At 31.6% G+C, this 23,195-nt stretch overlaps 1 protein-coding gene and 1 non-coding gene across 2 annotated transcripts; both read left to right on the plus strand.

The window, feature by feature from the left end:
• Positions 1-782: 782 nt before the first annotated feature.
• Positions 783-855, plus strand: Trnat-agu (transfer RNA threonine (anticodon AGU)). The gene has a single exon. It is a non-coding gene; the product is annotated as a tRNA-Thr (tRNA).
• A 4,019-nt stretch (positions 856-4,874) lies between these two features.
• Positions 4,875-22,653, plus strand: LOC132738537 (tyrosine-protein kinase Tec-like). The gene is made up of 9 exons (XM_060726043.1): positions 4,875-5,011; positions 7,273-7,546; positions 8,652-8,750; positions 10,024-10,123; positions 10,463-10,594; positions 16,679-16,893; positions 18,453-18,517; positions 19,274-19,333; positions 22,499-22,653. The coding sequence occupies exons 2-9, from the start codon at positions 7,451-7,453 to the stop codon at positions 22,632-22,634; spliced, it is 903 nt and encodes a 300-aa protein (XP_060582026.1). The 5' UTR covers positions 4,875-5,011; positions 7,273-7,450; the 3' UTR covers positions 22,635-22,653.
• Positions 22,654-23,195: the final 542 nt, after the last annotated feature.

Consider the following 23,195-nt stretch of genomic DNA (forward strand, 5'->3'; position numbering starts at 1 on the left):
GAAACATGTATCCTGTGTTTTAGGTTTTTTTTACGAAGTTTAATTACAGAATGTTATAAATGTAGACATGTTTCTAGAAGTAGTTTGGCAAAGATTGAAAGATAAATTTGTTCAAAACTGGCATGATAGGATACACGCTTCATCACGAGCATTATTTTATAGAAATACAGTAGTTTTCAAGATGCTATTATGTATAGACAGATTGTTATGTCCACCCCTCCCATTTTAAGAGTATATTCTTATGAAATGTGAAATATCATTATTTTAGTAGAAGTATTGTTATAAAATGTTTACGATACTTTCATAATATTGGCCGCCAAGACCAATAGTTCAATTAACTGCATGTATGTGTATCTCTGTTTTCTCTGAAAAAGCTTTGAATTTCATAAAAATGCTGAAGCTGAAGACTTACCGACTTGTTTGCTTGTTTACTTCACATATGGGGCACAAGTGCACATCTGAATCAGCAGAAATACACATATTTTTTTCCTACTGATGCTCAATTTTGAGATCCATATGTAGTCACCCTCGTGCAATATATGGAGGCCGTTATCGACGTCATTACTACGCTGGATTAAGTATTAGCCTAATTGTTGCACATTGCCATTATATACATGTACGTTTATGTGTATATAGTTATACTAATTTTTTGCCTAATGGATTACAGAATAAACTACTACTACTTCTTCAACAAATGTGTGTATTTTCGTTATCTGCAGTAGTCGCTAATGCTCTTGGCATTATAATGTCTTATTATTAATATTGAAACCGACGATCTCATCGGCTCCATAGCTCAGTGGTTAGAGCGCCTGTCTAGTAAACAGGAGGTCGAGGGTTCGATCCCCTCTGGAGCCTTTTAATTTTTTTTAACCCGCTCTTCTATATTCACCTCAGCGATATTCATATTTCTGTTCAAAAGGCGACCTTTAGCTTAAATCACTTTAAATAATTAAAAAAACAAACACACAAAAAAAACAACAAAAACATGTTTTGCCTTTGCATTTTTACTTCACTACGCGTGTTAGTGGTTTGAGAATGTGTTTTTTCCCTTCATATTTCATACTTCTGCTTTATAAAAAAAATGGTTCTACACCACACTATGTATCTCCAATTTGGACATCATTGCGCATGCTTATCTTACGGGTGGTGATGTTCATATTTTTCGTTCTCAAATTTGTATTTGTGCTACTGAAAGCTTTTCTATGTTAGTCGTTTAATGATTTTTACAAAAAAGTAATTTATATTACGTTTTCCATTCGTCATAAAACATTAAAGTTTGTAAAGCGTAGCTTTGAATATACATTAAACTTCAAAAACGAGGAAAGATTATATCTGGATAAACGTCAAATATAACATAATTTGCTAGATTTATGTTCATTATGCCGTTAATGTAAGGGTGTACGCGGTTACACGCAATATACCCAGTCATTCTATAGACGAACTATTTTTATCGGTAAAATCGTTTATATTCAAATGTCTTCTTTTAAAATGTTATTGCAAATTTATTGGCACGCCAATCAGTGTTTCAAATGCACGGTGCTGTATTTTGTCACTAAAAAAAAAATTTGCTAGATGCATTCTTTTCGTTTTGTACTTTAAAGGCACATTTTGTACCTTTAATGTTAATGCCTCAGAAACAAATTAATGTGTCCTTTTGTGGAAAGGGCTCACATAAATGTTATCCCTTTTAGATAATGGTTTAGAACATTCAAGGTGTTTTATTACATGAAATTAGTAGCGCTGAATGTGAAATTATTTGTAATAAAAGTAGTAAAATGTAAACAAAGTAGTATTTTGACTTCCAAACAAAATACTAATTCACTAAAACTATCCTCACTGCCAAACAGCAACTAAAGCAAAATATTGTTTAGATAAATGGCAAATTAGTAACATTTGTGAAACTGTAACAGGACAATTAGAAATAAAAAGTTTTTGAGAAATAAAAGAAAAGCATTCCTGGAACATAATGGGCCCTTAACAAGAAAAAGCCCGTGCATGAAATAATTCACAATGCGCCTTGAAAGCAGCACGCCTCCAGATTCATGTTAATTTTCATGAAAAATTTGGGAAATGATATTTAAATGTAAAAATTGGTTTGGTTGAACAAATATAGTAATTTACATATAAAGCAATTGGCATTAAAATAAAAAAATTAAAAAAAAATGTCAAAATATGCAAAATAACCCCCTTTCTGCGTTTTTAAGCAGTAGAAATTGGTAAAAAAAATGAAAAACAGTCTTAACCCCACATAAAAAGAAAAAAAATAAATTGATCTTAAATTTTTTTTCCTTTTTTAAAAAATTTTAGTTGATTTTTCCCAAATATTTATTTTTTGAAATATTTTGGTCTTTTGGGGGCGTGCAGCTTGAAAACGCCATTAGCTTATATGATTTTTTATTTTATTAAGTAAAAAACCCCCCAAAAAGGGGAAATGAAAAAAATTAAAAATTGTTGTTTAAAATATTTTTGAAAAAAAATTTTATTTTTATGATTTTATGGATTTTTTAGAGAAAATTTTTAATCTTTGGTTCTAGATGACTTAGGATTATTTCATGTGATGAAGCTAACCAGCTGGCTTACGGAACGTCGGTGGTTCTCGGGTTCCCGTTCGTGCACGGAGGGGTAGTTTTCATCCAACAGTAAAGCAGGAAAGTCGCTATTTGGTCTTACTGTGTCGGTGTGACGTTTTTATGTCTAAAAACTAATCAGAACTTTGCATGTCCTTGTTAGAAGTTTTTAAAACTTATAAGGAGAAATAAAATTCTTATTTGTCCCTTGTATAAAAACCTATTTAGAAGCTTAAATGTTACAATAAGGTTTTCATTTTATATTTAGGACACTTAATTAAGATTTATATAAATTATTAATCGTAAGATATCATTTCAGCGTCGATTGTGTATACATGTATTTATATAAAGTGATGATTATCTTTTAAACATTCAAATCGACAGACACGTGCATTCATCAGATTCATTTATATATATTGTATTTCAAGTAAATATTTTTTTCAAATTTCTTTTAAAAACATATAGAGACGAAAATTCTTTAATATATAAACGCAAGTTTTTCCATACTAGCATAGCTTTATTTATAATGGCGCCGCATAATGCATTTATTAAATAAATTTAAAAAAATCTTAATACGTGTATATATCTGTAAGATATTTTTTCTTTGCATGACTTCTTGAAAGTACGAAGATTATAAATAATGAGTACATCAATACACAGATACACTCAGGTAAAATGTTATGTCATATACTTGGACCAGGACACTCATAAGCTTTCATAGCTTTCTGCCCAATTCTAAATGTATTGTGTAAATATTGTTCATCATATTATGTAAATATATCGAATACAATATGTTTAAACCAACATAATATTATATTGGAAATTCAATGAAGGGCGCCAAAATTATGTCAATGAATCTTTGAATAGTCACCATTGACGATGACGAACAAGGAATGAAGGCTTCAAATTATAAAACACTATATATAAACAGCAGTTTATTTCTCAAGGATCGCTTTCTCCCCCCCCCCCCAACACACTAAATCAATTCAGCATACTGTCACAGGGTTGGTATTATGCCCTTTTTATATACGTACGTACGGACGGACGGTCGTGCCTGTTAACTCTTGTCCCAAATGACACGTCAGATGTATGTCAGGGGATAACTTCATACTACATACTTTAACATTCAGGGGATATAATCTTATTACACGCTGTTCAAAATAAAAGTAAGAGTTGTCTTTCTTATTCTTCCTATTGAACTGAAGTATATGCATGCATTTAATTCTGATAGTCTTCTTGTTTGTGAGTAGTCATCTAATTGCTACATTTTCCTCGAAGTCTCCCTGCGCTGTGACCACTCAGAACACAAATGTTATTTCCTTGTTATAATACGTAAACTTATATCAACTTCCTTCTTGCGGTGCGTGCTTAGGTTTACTAAAACAAAATAATTAATTAAGTGTTTTACATCCTTATTTTTATAAACTTTGGTAAATAGATCAATATCGTACTTTAACATTTCTAATTTATAAGTACAATGTGCATATGTAGAATTTTAAGATCCTGTATGTTATGATCAAAGTGGTAAACCACACTAAGTGAAATTATATAATATGTACATAATATTATGCAAATAAAACAATTTTCAAACATCGAAGAATATCTAAAATATGTACTGCAAATATTTGTGCATATTATATGTAATTAATAAAATAAATGCAATAATTTCTTTTTGTAAAATTTGACTTAAACTTTATAGAAAATAAAGTTTTCATTACCTCCCTTTATTAACATGAAATGTTAAATTTGATAATATCTTTATAAATAATGCGTTTTGGAACCTACAATATTGCTAAAACCATAAAAATGTCTTACAGGATCTTTAATTGATGATGACACTTGATGCACCCAAACACCAAAAGCAGGGTCTTTCGAATTTGAAAGACCCTGACCAAAAGTAAAAGAAATAGATATGTATGTCATTTCTGTCAGACTGGATACTGTATATCCATGTGTGAAGCATTGAATGTTTTTCTAGATAAAGATATAAAGTGTGATATAATATATTGTTCAAATATGATAAACCCTTAATTTGGCAATAGGCAATATATCACTGGTCCAAAAAAATATAAATGGACCGAATTATAAATGTCCGCAGACTGGCAGTATAGCCACTTACAAAAAAAAAAAAAACCTTAGTTAATTACTTTAAGTACAGCACTCGTATCTTCTATATGTCATAATTCATTATTTTCTCACTTTCAGTTCTAATTTGTTTGAATTTATATGATTAAATTTATATGTTTAATGTAGGCAAGTCTGCATTATAAAATTAAGTCGATGCAACGAAAGAATACATTAGACGGGCCTCATTTTAAGCAGTTACCCCCCTTAGATCTTGACTAGTAAAGCGCTCAATGAAAGAACAGCGTTGCAAGCGTTTGAATAACCGTTTCCAAAATACTTCCTGCTTTGCGAAAAAAAAGTCAAGAACATTTTTTCACGTAAGTTTTCTTTATTTTAATTGTGTTTGAATTATTTTTTGTCAACTCATGTTTAAGAGCCTTCATTTGTATAAACGCTATAACCATTCGAACTGAAATTTTTTAGTGTCGTTTCAGAAATCTTCAATAATTTTGTTTGCAGCAAAAGACTTCCTGTTTTGTAAAGGCACAGAGTCACGTTCATTTGCTTTGATTAATTAGGTTAGATTAATTGGAGGTTTCAGTTGATTGATAAAGTGCAAATGACATTGCATACGCATAGGTTGATTGGGTCCAATTACTCCAAGTAATTGGTTAATTTTAAAAAACAATGTTCAGAAATGTATTAAATTTTTGTCATTTAACACTGTTTAATCAATACACCAGTTGACAGTTTTAATCAATACACCAGTTGACAGTTTCCGAATTAGCAGACAACAGGCTTTTCTTATCAGTTATTTTGTGTGTAAAGATTACGGGCTGCGTATCTCTGTATAAATCATATGTAAAATGACCTGATATGTGGTAGGTTTTAACAATTAATTTAAATACTTTTAGTGTCTATAGAGATGTTGAACTTGAATTATATCCTGAGATGAAGCTATAAGATCACAAACTTTTCACTGGTGTAATAAAATTTGACAGTAAATCACAATTAACTAGCGGTTTTAAAAAGGCAAAATTTGTATTGTTTTAGCATTAGTGTCTGAGGTATTGATTTTACTCGAAGATAAGGGATACAACTCGATATACGTTGTTTTTTTATACCTTTGTTATTTACGCATTTTATATACTAATATAGGAACTGTCAATGGGTGTGTTATATTTTTATGTTTCCTGGTGATGGTGGATATATGCTGTAGTTTTTCTGGCAATTTCCGCAAAGTTGGCAAATTTTTGATCACCTTGGAAAACTAGTTGGGAAATAAAGTTGTGTACTAAATGTCTATACTGTTAATATATCATTATATGCTTAAATAATGTCACTGTATACACAATTTTACATTACGTTTACCATTCAATTTCTTCCTTTTCTCTGAGCATTCTGTAACAAAACTAACTTAGCTCATTTATGTTTTCCAAGTTTGTTTCATAATTTACTTTTTATGAATCCAAACTAAAATAAATATACTTTTGGAAGCTGAATATTCAGGCATACACTCCAGTCTTCTAGTGAACTGAAAGAGCAATGGATTAGCAATATATATTTGTTCAAATGCCATTCCGTGACTCTACTGATTGATCTATCCGGCTGATTACACATCTTCTCCCCTTCATAGTGAACAGTTCTAAATTGTGACATACTCCTCTGCTATATTACAATTTTCCTGAAGCCATGTTGTTGGTCAGCCAATATGTATATATGACCAGTAAGGCTCCCACGTTTACATTTTTTGTTAACGTTTACACGATTACTAAGAACCGAAACAATACCGTTTAAATGGTGGTACATGTACTTCTATGTACTAAGTACTATACTACACATGTATTCAAGTCGCCAAATGATGACATACTTTCTTTTTTTAACACATGTACAAATAAATAATGTTCAGGGCTCATCATGATTGAGTCAGCACACATTTTCCGCATTGTTTCCTCATTTTGCTGTTTTGAAAAATCAAAATAAAATCAACTTTACCAAAAATGTCACAAGCGATCATTGCACCGTAATGCTGTGTGGAGGGTTGTAAACACCTACTTTTTGTTGTTTTTTTTACTTTGGAATAAACCAATTAGAATAAATAGAATTCATGAATACAGGCAATCATTAAGATATTTTGTAATACAATATGTTCATTTCGATTAAACGGTAAAAATGATTGTAAACGTTTACAAATGAAAATCGAAACGAATCTGTTTTAACGTGTAACTGAGGGGGCCTTAATGTCCAGGTGCGATTTAACTTCAGTGTGGCAGTGTTTTACAACATATTAACGTTAATGACAATGGTGGATAATTAGCAGGATTGCTGCAATCCCTTTTCTAGAAGATTTGGGGTTAACTTGGGCTGACTTGCCTATAAAAATAAGGCAAAAAATCAGCTTGTAACTTATCTGGCCCAGATGGCTTGTGGGTTTCAAGGTCCTGTAGTAGATTCCTGACACCATTCTCACTATCTGTATCTTAATTCTTTAATATATTATGTTTTATGTGTTCTTCGTGAAGACATTGTTAATTGGTCCAGTAAGCCAACACTATTTTTTAAATGATTATTTAAATATAGAATGATTTTGTTTCATAATACTATGACATGAACATCTTTCATGTAAATTCTATTACAGGAAAGAAGCAAAGGACCATGGGATACATTACATCAGCTGAGAGCATCAAGCTTACCTTTCCATGAAAGCATTCATTGTGACATAGTTTTTTTTTTGTGGTTGTGACATCTATAAGGTGTAAGAAAAATGAGTCGCGAGGGGAAGGAAATTTTGATGGACTTCATGTTAAAAGAGGGCAATGAAAAAAGGAACAGTATTTACGTCACAGAGTTATAAGGAACGATGGTTTCAGCTCACTGACAGTAGCCTCACATATTACAGTGGAACTTTAGCTGTAAGTTAAATAAAAAAAGAAAATTCATATGTTTACTTATTGAAGCCTAGTAAAAATATATTTCAACAAGTAACTTTATTAAAGACAGAAAAGGAAGTAAATGAAAATAATTGGCAATGAAATAATGTATCAATATGTAACATGTATCTTCTCCAGAAAGTGGCCTAAAAGAAACTTAGTTTTAGGGACAGGTAACTCAAATGGTATGATGTTGACCCCCCAATTTTCTTCATCAATTTTGCTTCATGAATCTTAAATCTCTTTAATCATGCAAAAGTTTAAGGAAATTTTCTGTACTACTTTAAATTTTCCTTCTTTGCCTTTGTAAAAATATTGCATTACTCTTTGAATTGTCTTAAATGACCTTGACCGACTTCCATTTTGGAACTGTTCATTATCATTTTGGGATGTCTAGGTGAAAATTTGACTTTTTGTCAACCAACAGTATAAAGACTGGTCAAACTGCACATACAGACTGGCCTAGCTCTATACTATGGTGGCTAATTTGGTTACACTTTGTGGTGTTGCATTGTCAATAGCTACAATACAATCTATATTGTTATCGCCTTTTTGTCTTGTTGCTAGCGAAGCAAGCCAAACGGCACGTTGTCGCACTGTCATCGTGTCGTCCTATCACTAGCGAAGCACGCCAAACAGTGTGTTGAGGTGCAGGCACGTTGTTGCCCTGCCGCTTGGCTTACATAATTATGTATATATATACAAATAGCAAATCCTTCTCATAAATTGATTGATCCTCAATGTGACATTGCAACAACATGCCACATGACAATGCGCTGTTTGAGTGTGCTTCGTTGGCGACAGGATGACAAGACTACATTGCTACAATGCACCGTTTAGCACACAAATCAGCCACCATACTATAGATGGCAATGGCTCACCCTCTACAGTTCTAGTAGGTTAAAGCTTAATGTACATTGTCATTGTATGAACTGAGTGTGAGCGTGGCTTAAAACTCAACACAAAGAAGTGAGAAAATTGTATGAACGAAATTTACAAAAAAATTGAACTTGCTGCCATTTTTCAAGAAGCCCTAATAGTTTATTATTTTCTTTGTTTCTTATATGTAAACATTTGTTATTTACAGAAAAGATCAAAAGCAAAGGGTACTATATGTTTGAATAATGTAAAAACAGTGGAAACTGTGGAAGATGGAAAGCTGGATGATAAAAGCAATGTTTTTCAGGTATGGTCTCATACTATCTTATAACCAGTATAACTAGCAATTTATCTGTTTTGGGCAAATTTGTGTCCAATGATACTTTCCTTAAAGAACATTTTTCCTCCTACCTTTGGCAAAAATTCCCCATTAAAAATGAATAAATAAACAATACATGAACATTGCAATATTGAAACTTAAACTCATGTACTTTCTGAAATGCTTCATATTTAAAAAACAAAATTATTTTAATTATGCCCCCACAAAGTGGGGGGGCATATAGCGTTGCACTTGTCTGTACATACGTCCGTCTGTATGTCCCAAAATTTTGTGAACGCAACTCCTCTTAAACAGGATGGCAGATTTTGCTTAAACTTCCAGGGATGAACAACCTTAATGTGTAGATGGTAGTTAAGGAAGGAATTTTTGCTGAGGCCAAATTTAACAGAATTATGGCCCTTTGTTGATTTTTTCACTATGTACTATGTAGAAATTTTGTGAACGCAACTCCTCTTAAACAGGATGGCAGATTTTGCTTAAACTTCCAGGGATGAACAATCTTAATGTGTAGATGGTAGTAAAGGAAGGAATTTTTGCTGCGACCAAATTTAACAGAATTATGGCACTTTGTTGATATTTAGTTTTCAACTTGTGGCACATGTAGTCCAAAAAATATTTGACCTAGAGTCATAAGATTGACAGAACAGTGGCGTGTGGGGGCATCCGTGTCCTATGGACACATTTCTAGTTTTTTACTTGTTTCATAGCAAATGATGGTAATTGTCAAAATTGATTTGTACCCCTATGATTGTAAGTGCATTTTTCTCCTGCTTTTAGTTCTGTCACCAATTTCCCAATTCTGTTCAAAATTTCTAATGTAAATCTACATTCATCACCCTTTGTTCTGGTTGATGATACATCAAACTTTATTAAATTTAACAATGTGTTTATTATAAATGGGTATCGAATACTGCCTGAGATGATCTAGTGATAAGCAAATGTAGGTGTCTGCTTCTTAGCCCAGAGATCGTGGGTTAAAGCCATACTAAGACTCAACCATGTCTCCTCATATGACACCACCTGTGGTGAGAAGCCTATACACTGTTGATAAATGAAATCACTGTACCATGTCTTGCCATTTCTTTGTGTTGTGCTTACAAACACATATCTCTGAACACTGAACCTTTATTTGGAAGCCTGTACTTTCTTGCAATAGTTGGATGTGGACTGATTTATACAATATGCTTTATAAGGGTTTCAATTTCTTTTTTTCAATAGATTGTGCTTCTTTTTTCAATAGATAATGCACAGAACAGAAAAGGGGGAAGGTTATTACACTTTATACATTGTTGCTCAGAGTGCGGAGCAACAGAAGAAATGGGTTGATACCTTAAAACAAAGTAAGTGTAATAAGGAAAATTGTGAGTGTTGATATGATGATCTCTTCTTAACCAGCTCTTATATATTAATAACAGACAGGAAAGTAAAATATCAGTAGATGCTTTAGATTTTTATATGTACAGTTAAATGTATAATACTCAAGTTAAGTACTTGTGACATATAAAATCATGGATAACTCAAGTGATCAGGAAAAATTAATAGGATACATGTATATTACTATGTCAGTGAATTTTTTTTCCCAGCCATTAAAGATCTTTATGTAACATTTTTACCTTAGTACCACACTGGTGTATAGACAATTTAATGTATATTACTATGTCAGTGAATTTTTTTTCCAGCTATTAAAGATCTTGGTGTAACATTTCTACCTAAGTACCACACTGGTGTATGGACGAAGACTCTAGGACATTACAACTGTTGTGATCAGATAGATAGAAATGCCCCAGGCTGTCAGATGATACCTGATGATGGTGGGTGATTTTAATGATTATTTTCATTTCATTTTACTAACCTGACTGATATCCATAAAGGTTAACATTGCCTAATTTGTGAAGTGAATTTGCCATTTTTTAGCTCACCTGTCACAAAGTGACATGGTGAGCTTTTGTGATTGCTTTTCGTCCGTCCGTAAACTTTTACTTTAAACGACATCTCCTCATAAACCGCTAAGCCAATTTCATCCAAACTTCACAGGAATGTTCCTTTGGTAGTCAACTTAAAAAATTGTTCATATAATTTAACTCCAAGCAGAACTCTGGTTACCATGGCAGCTGAAAGAAAAAACTTAAAATATCTTCTTTTAGAAATTGAAAGAGCTAGAGCTTAAATATTTGGCATGAAACATCATCTAGTCAGTGTCTACCAAGTTTGTTCAAATAAATGCCCTAGGGTCAAAATTTGCCCCATTGATTTTCCTTATTTGAATATAGTAAAAACTTAAAAAATCTTGTTTAAAAAAACCCAAATAGCTAGAGCTTAAATATTTATCATGAAACATCTTCTAATGGGTTTCTACCAAGTTTGTTCAAATAAAAGCCCCTGGTTAAAAATTAGTCTTGGCCCAGGGGCCTATATACAGGTGAGCGATTTCAGGGCCATCATGGCCCTCTTGTTTGTTATTGTATTGAATACTTGAGTGATTTATTACGAGCATTTGAACGATATATAATGCAAGAAAAATTAATATCCATTTCCATTCTAACTTGCTAATTAAAAAAAGAGAATTGATAAGAATATGTTGAACTACATTGAGCAGTAATATAATCCTGCCCGAAGGCCGTATGCCTGAGTGAATAATTACAAGCATTTGAACTATGAATCATGCATTATTGTACTATAATGCAAGAAAATAATATCTATTTCCATTCTAACATTCTAATAAAATAGAAAAATTTATAAAAATATGTTGAACTACACTAAGGGTAGAAGTTGTTTTGCTGACATTGTTTTTGGTTTATTGACATCATATCTGACGTCATATGTCTTAGTAGCATTCTTTTTTTATGGTGTGCATATATTGTGTAATATTGCACTTGTTTGTCCTATCTTTTGATAGGGGAATGGTGTGAAGCATGTTAGAATGATAGTTAGAACTTAACATTAATAGTTTAGGGTGTTATTGTTACTTCTAAAAATAGATATAAATAGTAAATTGTATGAACTAATAGATTTTGACCAAGCTTGGTATTTAACATAAACTGATCAGATATACTGTAGATTTGTTTGATTGGTAAGCACTTCACACAGGTGAGGAATTATTACAGCAAGCTTAGAAAAACTAAAGGGCTATTCCATATTTAATTCTGGAAGTATTTTTTCCTTTTGGTTGTATGATCTAAGTAGATATGTATTTTATCATACCATAGACATGGTGTCTTCCTGATGATAAAATACATAAAAAGGGACCAATTTCTTTATAAGATAGTAACACGTAATATGATTGTTAAAGTACAGGTTTTAGAAAAGGTATGTATTTGTGTGATATTTCTTACTAAAACTGATTTATTCTTTCCTGCTTTGAAGTTTATGAAGATATTTTACCATCTGCTTTGACTTTAAGATTTTAGTTGTTTTACTAGCATTCTTTTTTTTCCAGTTTTTATAAGATCTGAACTCTTAATTCCATGACTTACTTCACAATTTTTGCTAAAAATCTAACTGTGAAGTTATGTTTGATTGACAGTCCATTTTTGAACAATATTCCAATTAACTATTGATCCAGTGATAAGAAAATAAATAGTTTATTAATAGGATTATAATATTGTGGTAATGGGTTGAGTAGTAAGGCTGAGTAGTAAGGTCAGTGACTGCAAAAAACTTGCCCCTCGTGGCTGTGGGTTCGAATTCCAAAAGGGACTTTGGATTCTTTCATGTGAGAGAGCTATTTAGCTACATTGGGGAACGTCGGTGGTTCTACTTGGGTGCCCGTTCGTGCCTGAAATAATGCCCAGAAGGGAATATTGTGGATTTCTGCTCAAAAGGCTAATTTTGTGTATTGAAATAATTTTCTGTTCTGAATCTTGAGCTTACTAAAAAGAAAGTAAATAACTATATCTTGTTGAAAGTGGATTTGTTGCATTATGTTTTGATTGGAGATGAGAGGATACCTGTAACAGAAAATACATGCAAAGTATTTACTAGCTTGTTTTGGAGTATTGGTACATACTGAATGACTGAAATCTAGAATTTATGATTTATGCGTTTTTCTTTTTTTTTTGGTTTGGTTTAAACATATTTATTTAAGCTCGATTGCGAAACAAGTTCTTGCAACTTATATTAATCACTTTTGAGTCCGCTTCCTGGAACCTGGAACCAGTACTGGTGTCATATGAAGAAACATGGTTGTGACCCGAGTTGGGCTCGAACCCATGATCTCTGGGTTGAGAGGCAGACACCTTAACCACTAGGCCACCACTTCCCGCTTGTTTTGGGTTATTTTTTTTCCCCTAAAATAATTTGTATGAAGAGGGCTTTATTAGTTCATGTTAGAGTTATAGGTCAAGGTCACCATTAAAGATCAGATGTTGATAACTAAAACAAATGTTAAATACTATGTTAACATGGAGCATATCAGTGAAGTCATGTAATTATCATTCTGACTGCTAGAACTTAAACCTAACTGGTTAACTAACTGGTTAACTGAACTCGGCCAACATGATACTGTGAATATTCATAGTGCTAAATTGTGACTTATGATATTCATAGTCACCGCAAACAAAAGCTTCATATCTTTGATAAAATCAGTTTTCAAAACAATCTTGTTTTACTTATTTTCTATACAATCTCGCTATTTCACAACAACAAACATTAACCTTTTATCATTTGATCAATTCTTACAATTTTGCAATACTTTAAAATTTTAACTATATCAGTTTAAGCAAAGTCCACCTTTTTTAAATCAATCAAAGTCTACAAATTCAAAACAAGCAAAGTCAACCTAATTTGAATAAAACCAAGGTATACCTATGTTCAATGCAAGTAAAGTCTTTTTAAAAAAATTTCCAATACAAACAAGGTATACTTTTTTCAATATACTTAAAAGTGATTTTTATATAGAACATACATAAATTACCTAGTTTTACTACAAAGAATAAACTCAAGAAGAAAAAAAAAAAACAATATTAGCACACTTACAGTCTCCATATTTGTACAGTCACCAAATTTCAAACTTTTATAAAGGAAATGTACGTTATCTTGATTTAGAGTGTATTGTGGTATGATATAGGACTGTATAGTGTTCGTACATACACAAATTTTTAGTACAATGCCTTAATGTTAAAATTTGGGATGTAAGTTAAAACTTACGCAAATCTTAAGCGTAAGTTAGTTAGTAAAACTGCCCCCAGATACACAGTTTTAAGATCATGAAGGCTGTTAATAAGGCTTGAGTGATTAATTACAAACATCTGAGAGACATACTCTGTAATAATATGAGCCGCGTCACGACAAAACCAACATAATGGGTTTGCGACCAGCATGAATCCAGACCAGCCTGCACATCCGCGCAGTCTGATCAGGATCCACGCTGTTCGCTATCAGTGTATTTATTTGTTACAGGGTCTGTAAGCAAACAGCATGGATCCTGATCAGACTGCGCGAATGCGCAGGCTGGTCTGGATCCATGCTGGTCGCAAACGCACTATGTTGGTTTTGTCATGACGCGGCTCATATGACACAAAGCACTCTTAATGAAGATACATTTTTAGTTTAAGACATAAGTGCAATGTATAGGGTTAAGACATTACAGTGTTGAATTATAGGCTATTCCAATCTGCAGATAAATTTACGTTTTGCACAAATACCATCTTTGAAAACCTTTTTTTATGTCCCTCCAACTTATTGTTTATTGTTTCAATCAGGATTGTTTATTGTGTAAATCCATATATCTTGGAAGGGCAAAGTCTGGTTTTTTTTTTTTACGTAAATGCATACTGTACAGATAAAGGAATGAGAACGTGTCTTATTGTGAACTTACACATGCTTCAGGTCTTCTTTTTTTATATAGAAAAATCTCCAATCGTGATTGAATCATATTTTAATACATTTATTACTATTATTCATCTACCAGTATAAATATTTCAAGCTATCTCTAAAATATTTTCAATATCATATAAGTATGCTAAATACATGTCAATAAAATTAATATATTCTCATTCTAAAACATACCTAATATTGTATCAAATTACTCTAGATATATGAGCGGCGTCACGACAAAACCAACATAATGGGTTTGCGACCAGCATGGATCCAGACCAGCCTGCGCATCCGCGCAGTCTGATCAGGATTCATGCTGTTTGCTATCAGTTTCTCTACTTGTTATAGGGTTTGTAACAAACAGCATGGATCCTGATCAGACTGCGTGGATGGCGGGCTGTTCGGGACCGTGTCGAAAACCCCTTTTTATCAAAAACCCCCTCCCGATTTTGCGACCCGTAAATATGTTTTTCACGGCCGTGCATATATTTTGACTGACGGCATTAGGTTAACAAATAGTGAAAAGAGGTTAAATGTTGGTTATAATAAGGCGCGAAATGTAAAATACTCTTTTTCACTTTAAAAGGGTTTTTATTTTTTTTGATAAATAAAAATTTTTAAAATTGGTAAGTTATTACTGAATTTATTGCCCTTTTTAAATAAAATAATTATGTCCCCAGAGGTCCATAATAAAAATTTTATTCAACCGTGCAAAAAATTAAATTTTAAAACTTACATCATTAAATATCCTCTATATTTTGTTTTTCATGAAATGTCTAATTATAATCTGAAACATAACAGCCCAACTCAAAGCTAAAAAAAATACTCAAAGCTACATGCCTCCAGACTCGTGCACATTTTTATGATGATAATAAATTTAGTAGTTGAGATTCAAAACATAATTTCACCAGAGTTTATTTTAACATTTGCATTTTATACTATTATGCGATGTGGCCAGCCTAAACAGAGAGATTTAAAAAGAGTCACATAGTTTAGGAATGTTAACACAATTGTCTTTTTCATGGTAACTCTTCATAATATTTTTTAAGTTTGAAGTATTGAATATTTCTTTGTTGATTAGGTTCGAGGCATTTTGCTTTGATATTAAGGAAAATATTTAGATATCATATTACTTACTATTATCCTTTAAATCTAAGCATTGCCAAAATAAATGTGCAAACTAAAGCTATTTTCAGGATATTCTTAACTGCTAGCTGAGATTTTCTACTTTACTTGCTGAAGCTAGTTAAATTGTTGTTGCTATTGTGTCAAAATTTTCTGTGTTTCCATGCATTCATAAGCTGTATTAGATACTTCTTTTCAAAGGAAAATGTGACAGAAAAGACTAGTGTTTATGCTTTTGACAAAGTAATTATATTATTACATAAACTTTTGCATTCTTATGTTGCCACTTTAGCATTTGCAGCATCCTTTGATATGGTTTTGTCATCACCTCTTTCTTGTCCAAACAGTTACAATAACTTTTAAAGGAATAATCCATGGTTTATGTTACATAGTAGGGCCATGGCCAGTAGATGACATCTTATCAGTTTTGAGGTCAGTAGGTCAAAGGTCATAGTAACAGTTGCATTGACAATTAAAGCTTGTTTGACCAATAGCTAGAGTACACTTTGTCTTACTGTTCTATGTTGTTGATCAGACATGGAGATGCCCCTTATTTATTTGGAGGTTATAATGTCAATGTTCACAGTTGCACTGTAAGGAAAATTCTTGTCTGTCAATCACTTTAGAAGGAATAAGGCTAAGTTATGAAACCTAATGATTTTTCACTAGAACATAGATTGTAATATGAGATAAAGACATGTACCTGGAATACTAGATTGGAATACCAGATACATAGATATGCCTTAAATTAATTAACATACACACACATAGACCTGAAATACTATATACAGACATGTGCCTAAAATACTAGATATACTTGTGTAGATACTTGTACAGACATTTGCCAGAAATACTAGGTACCTAATGTGCCTAGAGTAGAATCACCATGTAATGTAAGTGTGCATGAAATTCCCGATACACACATTTTAAATTACTTTTATTTTTCCATTTTATAGGGTCAGCAGCAGGACAAAACAATGCCCCACGCTCTAATTTACCTCCTCTACCGGATATACCTGGACAACCTAAGACCAATGGTACCGGAGGTAATAGGCCGGTTCCTGCGCCAAGACCACCGAAAAGGGAGAAGGAGAAAGATCGGGAGAAGAAAATGTATATTGCAGCTTACGATTATAAACCATGTGAAGAAGGGGATCTAGAATTAGTCACGGTATATTTTATTTATTTGACGATGCCAATGTCTTAGTGGATTATATATACATGTATATAATATATATAATATCTTGGTAAGGTACAAAAATAATAAATTCTCATCTTTAATAGTCATTTTGTTAATTTTTCCAGTTACATGTATATAATTGTGAAATCCATAGAATCACCTTGACCTTTTATTTTTGGCATGCTGGTTGTTTAATTAAATTTAGATAAAAGGAGTTTATTTTGCGACCAGCATGGATACAGATATATAAAACCTTGTAATGTTTGAAGAATTAAAACAGTAAATTGTATTATTTTTCCTCCATAATCCTTGTTTATAAATATTCCAAGTGAATCTTGTCTTACTAGCTATTCTAACATAGCTTACAAAATGCCAGTCTGATCTGAAATGGGTAAATTTCTAACTTTCCCAATATTACTGGTATATCTTAAAAATTTTTGTTGTTGTTTTTTTTCACGGTAAACCAATAAATAGTTAAATACTGAATTGCTCAGAATATGGCCAAGACATTTCTCAAATAAATCTAAAGTTTATCTTTTGCTTTGTTTAAAATTAGATAAAATATTACATTAAATCCTAATGATCATTTAATTTTGTTTTGCAGTTGTTGTTGTATGTTAAATGGTTTGTTACTAGAATGGTTAAGTAGATAGTAATGTATAGATCAGTTAACAAGTTTGTCATGTATAAAATTGTAAATAATTAGTTAAGAAAATGACTGTATAGAATGGTTAATGAGATATTTATATAAATGACTGAAAATAGTGGTTAATGAGATAGAAATGACTGGAAATAATGGTTAATGAGATAGAAATGACTGAAAATAATGGTTAATGAGATAGAAATGACTGAAAATATTGGTTAATGAGATAGAAATGAGTGAAAATAATTGTTAATGAGATAGAAATGACTGAAAATAGTGGTTAATGACATAGAAATGAGTGAAAATAATGGTACATGAGATAGAAATGACTGAAAATAATGGTTAATGAGATAGAAATGACTGAAAATAATGGTTAATGACATAGAAATGACTGAAAATAATGGTTAATGAAAATAATGGTTCATGAGATAGAAATGACTGAAAATAATGGTTCATGAGATAGAAATGACTGAAAATAATGGTTCATGAGATAGAATTGACTGAAAATAATGGTTAATGAGGTAGAAATGACTGAAAATAATGGTTAATAAGATATAAATGACTGAAATAATTGTTAATGAGGTAGAAATGACTGAAAATAATGGTTAATGAGATAGAAGTGACTGAAAATAATGGTAAATGAGATAGAAATGACTGAAAATAATGGTTAATGAGATAGAAATGACTAAAAATAATGGTAAATGAGATAGAAATGACTGTATAGAATTGTTAATGAGATAGTATTGACTGAAAATAATGGTATATGAGATAGAAATGAATGTAAAGAATTGTTAATGAGATAGTATTGACTTAAAATAATGGTTAATAAGATAGTATTGACTATATCAAATGGTTAATTAGATGGTAATTTATAGAGTTGTCAATGAGATAATTATTTATGTCTCAGGGTTCAGAGTATGAAGTATTAGATGACAGCAGGGATCATTGGTGGCTAGCTAAAAATATGGCTGGGTAAGTATTTTACATTCTGTCCACCTAATGTTTGTTTAAGCATAAATTCCAGATAGATAATAAATTTACTCAAAGTATATACAGTTCAAAATCATGGAGAAATAAGAAATGTCAGTAGGTTTTTATTACTTTATCTCCTGATTATGTAAGTGGATATTTGTGTGTCGGTAAAATTTGTGTATGCTAAAAAGAGGACTTTTGAACTGTGACCTGATAACATGAATACTTATTCTATTGAAAATAATTATTTTGTTGTATTAATGACATTTTGTGTTAATGACAGAGATTATTGATACATTTTAAAGTATATAAAGCTCTATATCAGCTGCCTGTGGTTTACCATTAAAAAATTTATTTTTTTTGAATTTTGGAAAAATACCTGTATGAAAGAAATATGTTTATATATAACATTCCCTAAGAGTGAATGGCACATGCATGAAGTCATTGATAAACAATGAAGATTCTGCTTAAAATAGCAACATAGTATATTGTTGCAGAACATTTTATTCTGTTTACTTACACTATTCATATATGTCAAATTAATCAGACATTCTACGGTACTATTCTTTTTGAGGATCTAATATACGATAATTGAAGCAACATAACTTTACATTTTATAGATTTTCTAAAAAAATATTTAATTAGATATAGCCTTATACCCTTTAAAATATCATTTATATCATTGAGGTTTTTTTGTAATCAATTTGGTTTATAGTTTGTATCTAATTTGTGTTTTTGTTGTTCTTTTTTTTTCAGAGAGAAAGGTTTTATCCCGGCAAACTATGTGAAAAAGAAGTTTGATTTAGAAATTTATGAGTAAGTAGACATAAGCACTAGAAATTGCACCAGTATTTATCATTACTATGTTAGTACAGTAAAACATAGGCCTGAAAAATATATTGTTTGTTTCCCATCACAGTATACCTACCCACTAAAATCAGTGCTACTTAAAAAAAGTTTTGTCATCAAAAAAGGATTTTTTTTTTGTACTTAACATTTTGTCAATGAGAATAACATATTTATATATGTCTCATGTTTTTAATTGTAAATACAAACGAGAATGCATTGAATTAAACTGAACCTTTGGTTCTAATCTTTGAACAAATGCTTAGCATCCATAATTTCATTTATACGCGAATAAAAATATTATGTTCAATAAAAAAAATATGTTTGATAAAAAAAAACAACATATTTTACCAACCCTACCCAATATTGCATGGGTCATGGGAGGGGCAACAAATATGTTAATAAGGTTGGCCTACCTGTAGAATACAGACCTTAAGAAATGGAAAAAGTGGTCCCTATGGACATAGAAAAGTACATCATTTGATTGTAACTGTCCACCATCCACATTACAGTGTGAGGGAAGGGCAATAATTTACAAACAAGTCTGTAGTTTAATTAATATTTTTGTGGTACAACTTATTTTTTATGGTGTATTCAAATGTTATTGAACTGTTACACACATTTATATTTGCATGTCTGGTTAAACATGTACAAGTATATTTGCATGAATCTTGCATTAAAGCAGCACTCGTCCAGACAATAATATTATGTTCATTTTTATGAAAACTTAAAAATTGTTCTAAATGAGTCAAGTGTGCAATTTAAAGTGTTTTAACCAGGCCTAACTTAAGGCACTTGCTTACTTTTTATAACTTGTCAGAATGGCAGAAATGTTTCTTACTTTGGTAATCAATGATGCAGAACTTTTGTAATGAAAAATAGATTCTGTAAAATTTTGCATACTGTATAAGTGGTTAAGTAAGCGACTGAGACATATACGCACTTTCTTGAATTGATTAAAATCGCTAAATTATCCTCCAGCGTAAATATCAACCTTCTAAAGTTTCCTTAAATTCTACCCTTACAGGTTTCGCTAATATTTCCTCACACGAAATTCTGGAATGATAAATTTGTTAACTTTTCAAAATGCAGAAATAACCACTTATACAGTTATGTATTAAAAGTTTCCCCTGGATTGTGGATACCTGTTACTTATATATTTCTTAAGTTTGATAATTTTGAAGATTTATTTTATTCCTCTAGATATGTGCTGCTTTAAGTATTACCTTCATCAAAACTTTTGCAATTATTCAGACAAATATCTGTATCATTAACGTGTTGTGTAGAAAACTTCAGGTATCGAATCAGTACTGTTTTTCTGACAATCTTAGTAAGAATATATTTACTGTAATAATAGAATCCTACATTTTGTAAAATAAGATCACACATTTTGAATAGACTGATATTATTTACCCTGCTGACACCAAGAGAAATTAGCATTTAGCAAACAGTATAGAGTCAGGCTAGCCTATTACATCCATGTAGTCTGAACTATACTGTTGGCAAATAAAATTTAAATTTTCGTTATTGATGACCAGTCTAGTTAAGATATTAAGCAGGTTAAGATAAAAGAAAACAATTTATGGAATGCCTGTGGCGAGTTTTAATGTACGGTATGTTTGTATGGCATGAAACTGGTGTTAGATTTTTAGCTCGACTTTTCTATGAAAAGGGGAGCTATCCTACTCGCCCCGGCGTTGGCGTCGGCTTCGGCGTTGGCGTCGGCGTTGGCGTCACACCTTGGTTAAGTTTATCGTACCACCCCACTTTATTTCAGAAGTATTACAAGTATGGCTTTGAAACTTACCATACTTGTTCACCATCATAACCTCCATCTACAGACAAGAGTACATAACTCTGTCAAGGTTTTTGACAGAATTATGGCCCTTTTTTGACTTAGAAAGTGTATTGAGCTTGGTTAAGTTTTTTGTACCACCTCACTTTATTTCAAAACCATTGGAGGTATTGCTTTGAAACTGACCATACTTGTTTACCATCACGAACCTTCATCAACAGACAAGAGGACATAACTCTGTCAAGGTTTTTGACAGAATTATGCCCCTTTTTGACTTAGAAAATACATTGAATATGGGTAAAAATCCACTTATTGCCTTAACCCTTTTGAGATATTGCTTTGAAACTTTTAATGCTATTTCACATCATTACCCCCATCTGTACGCAAGAGAAGGTAACTCTGTCAAGGATTTGTTTTAAAAATTAAGGCCTTTTATCGACTTTAGAATCTTGGTTAAGTTTTTAGTACCAGTCCACTTTTTGACTGAACTGTTTGAGATATTAATTTGAAAGTTGGAATACTTGTTTACCATCATGGTCCCAAAACATGGGCAGGAGAAGGTAATTCTGTTAAGGATTTTATTTGAATTATGGCCCTTTTGACTTAGAAACTCAGTTAAGATTTTCATTCTTGTCCACTTGTTGACTTAACCATTTGAGATATTACTTTGGAAGTTGGAGTTCTTATGTGCCATCATGAGACCTATCTGTAAGCAAGAGAAGATAACTCTGTGAAAATGTTTCTTGATTTGTACTTAGAAATTCCTAGTTAAAGTCTTGTGTGCCCTTAACTGTCAAAGTTTTGTTTTATAGGCAAGCACTAAAAAAGTCGAGCGCGCTGTCCTTCTGACAGCTCTTGTTTAATATTATTAGATATTTAAAAAAAATTTAAAGCCATTTAACACCATAAAAAACCTGGTAAAGGGCCATTTATTGCTAAAAATGTATTATATATAAAGAAAGACATAATGGTTATGATACATTAATAGATTAGAAATTTCTGGATTCTTCTTTGAAGTTCAGGATTTTAGAACTTGTAAAAGTCTATACTAAACTGATAAAAAAATTACATTTTTTAAAGAATTTTTGACATTTTTAACTTCAGTCCATGGAGCATTTTAAAATATGCATAAAACATATAATAAGGTGACTTATTTATACCTATATTGAGTATATACACACAACTATGTGGTAATCTTTTATAGTTTGGGATTGATGTGCTTTTGGTATGATTTGACGAAACTTAAAAAAATTGTTTCAGAAAGAAAAAAGTTCCAAAATTTTTGATGAAGATTTATATAGAGGTGTATTTATCCCTACACTAACCATTTCACTTTACAGATGGTACTATAAAGGTGTGACACGTGAGAGAAGTGAACAAATTCTGAAATCTGAGTCACGGGAAGGGTGCTTTATGGTACGAGACTCAAGCACTCCGGGAATGTATACTTTGTCCATATACACTACAGAAACGTAAGTTGGGCACTCTTTATAATAAATATAATATATTAATTGAATTATTTAGCAAAAGGGAAGGCTGTGTTGTAAAAAATAACCCCAAAAATATGTGTTTCAGGATTTCTGGACTATCTTAAACTTTACCACCAAAATTGTGTAAAGGAAAACAGTAGATGATATAAAAATTTTATAAGTTCTTCATTGTTATCAAAATTAGAAAAAAGAAAGAATTATTGTATATATTTAAAAAAAGAATAAAGAAACCTGAATCAGAGAATTTCTTGCTGGAAGTAAATGCTGTACACATAAATGCCAATCACATAGCATGAACTGTTGTAAGCCTTATATTAAATCTATTATGCCGCTGCAACAATTTGGATATTAGAATTAAAGTCACTTTAACCTTTACATTGGTGTAGTCTAATCCTTTAAGGCTTTATATTTTTTAGCTTTTAGGTCCTGCTCTATAGATTGGATTGAGCATATGTTTGTTTTTAGTCTGTTTTTTGTTGTTTTTTTCCACAAAAGTTTAACCATTACTGTAACATGTAAAGTCCTTCAACCTACAGGATATAAAAAC

Source organism: Ruditapes philippinarum, unplaced genomic scaffold (genome assembly GCF_026571515.1).
Source record: "Ruditapes philippinarum isolate M1 unplaced genomic scaffold, ASM2657151v2 ctg5208_1_1_1_1, whole genome shotgun sequence".
NCBI classification, from domain to species: Eukaryota; Metazoa; Mollusca; class Bivalvia; order Venerida; family Veneridae; genus Ruditapes; species Ruditapes philippinarum.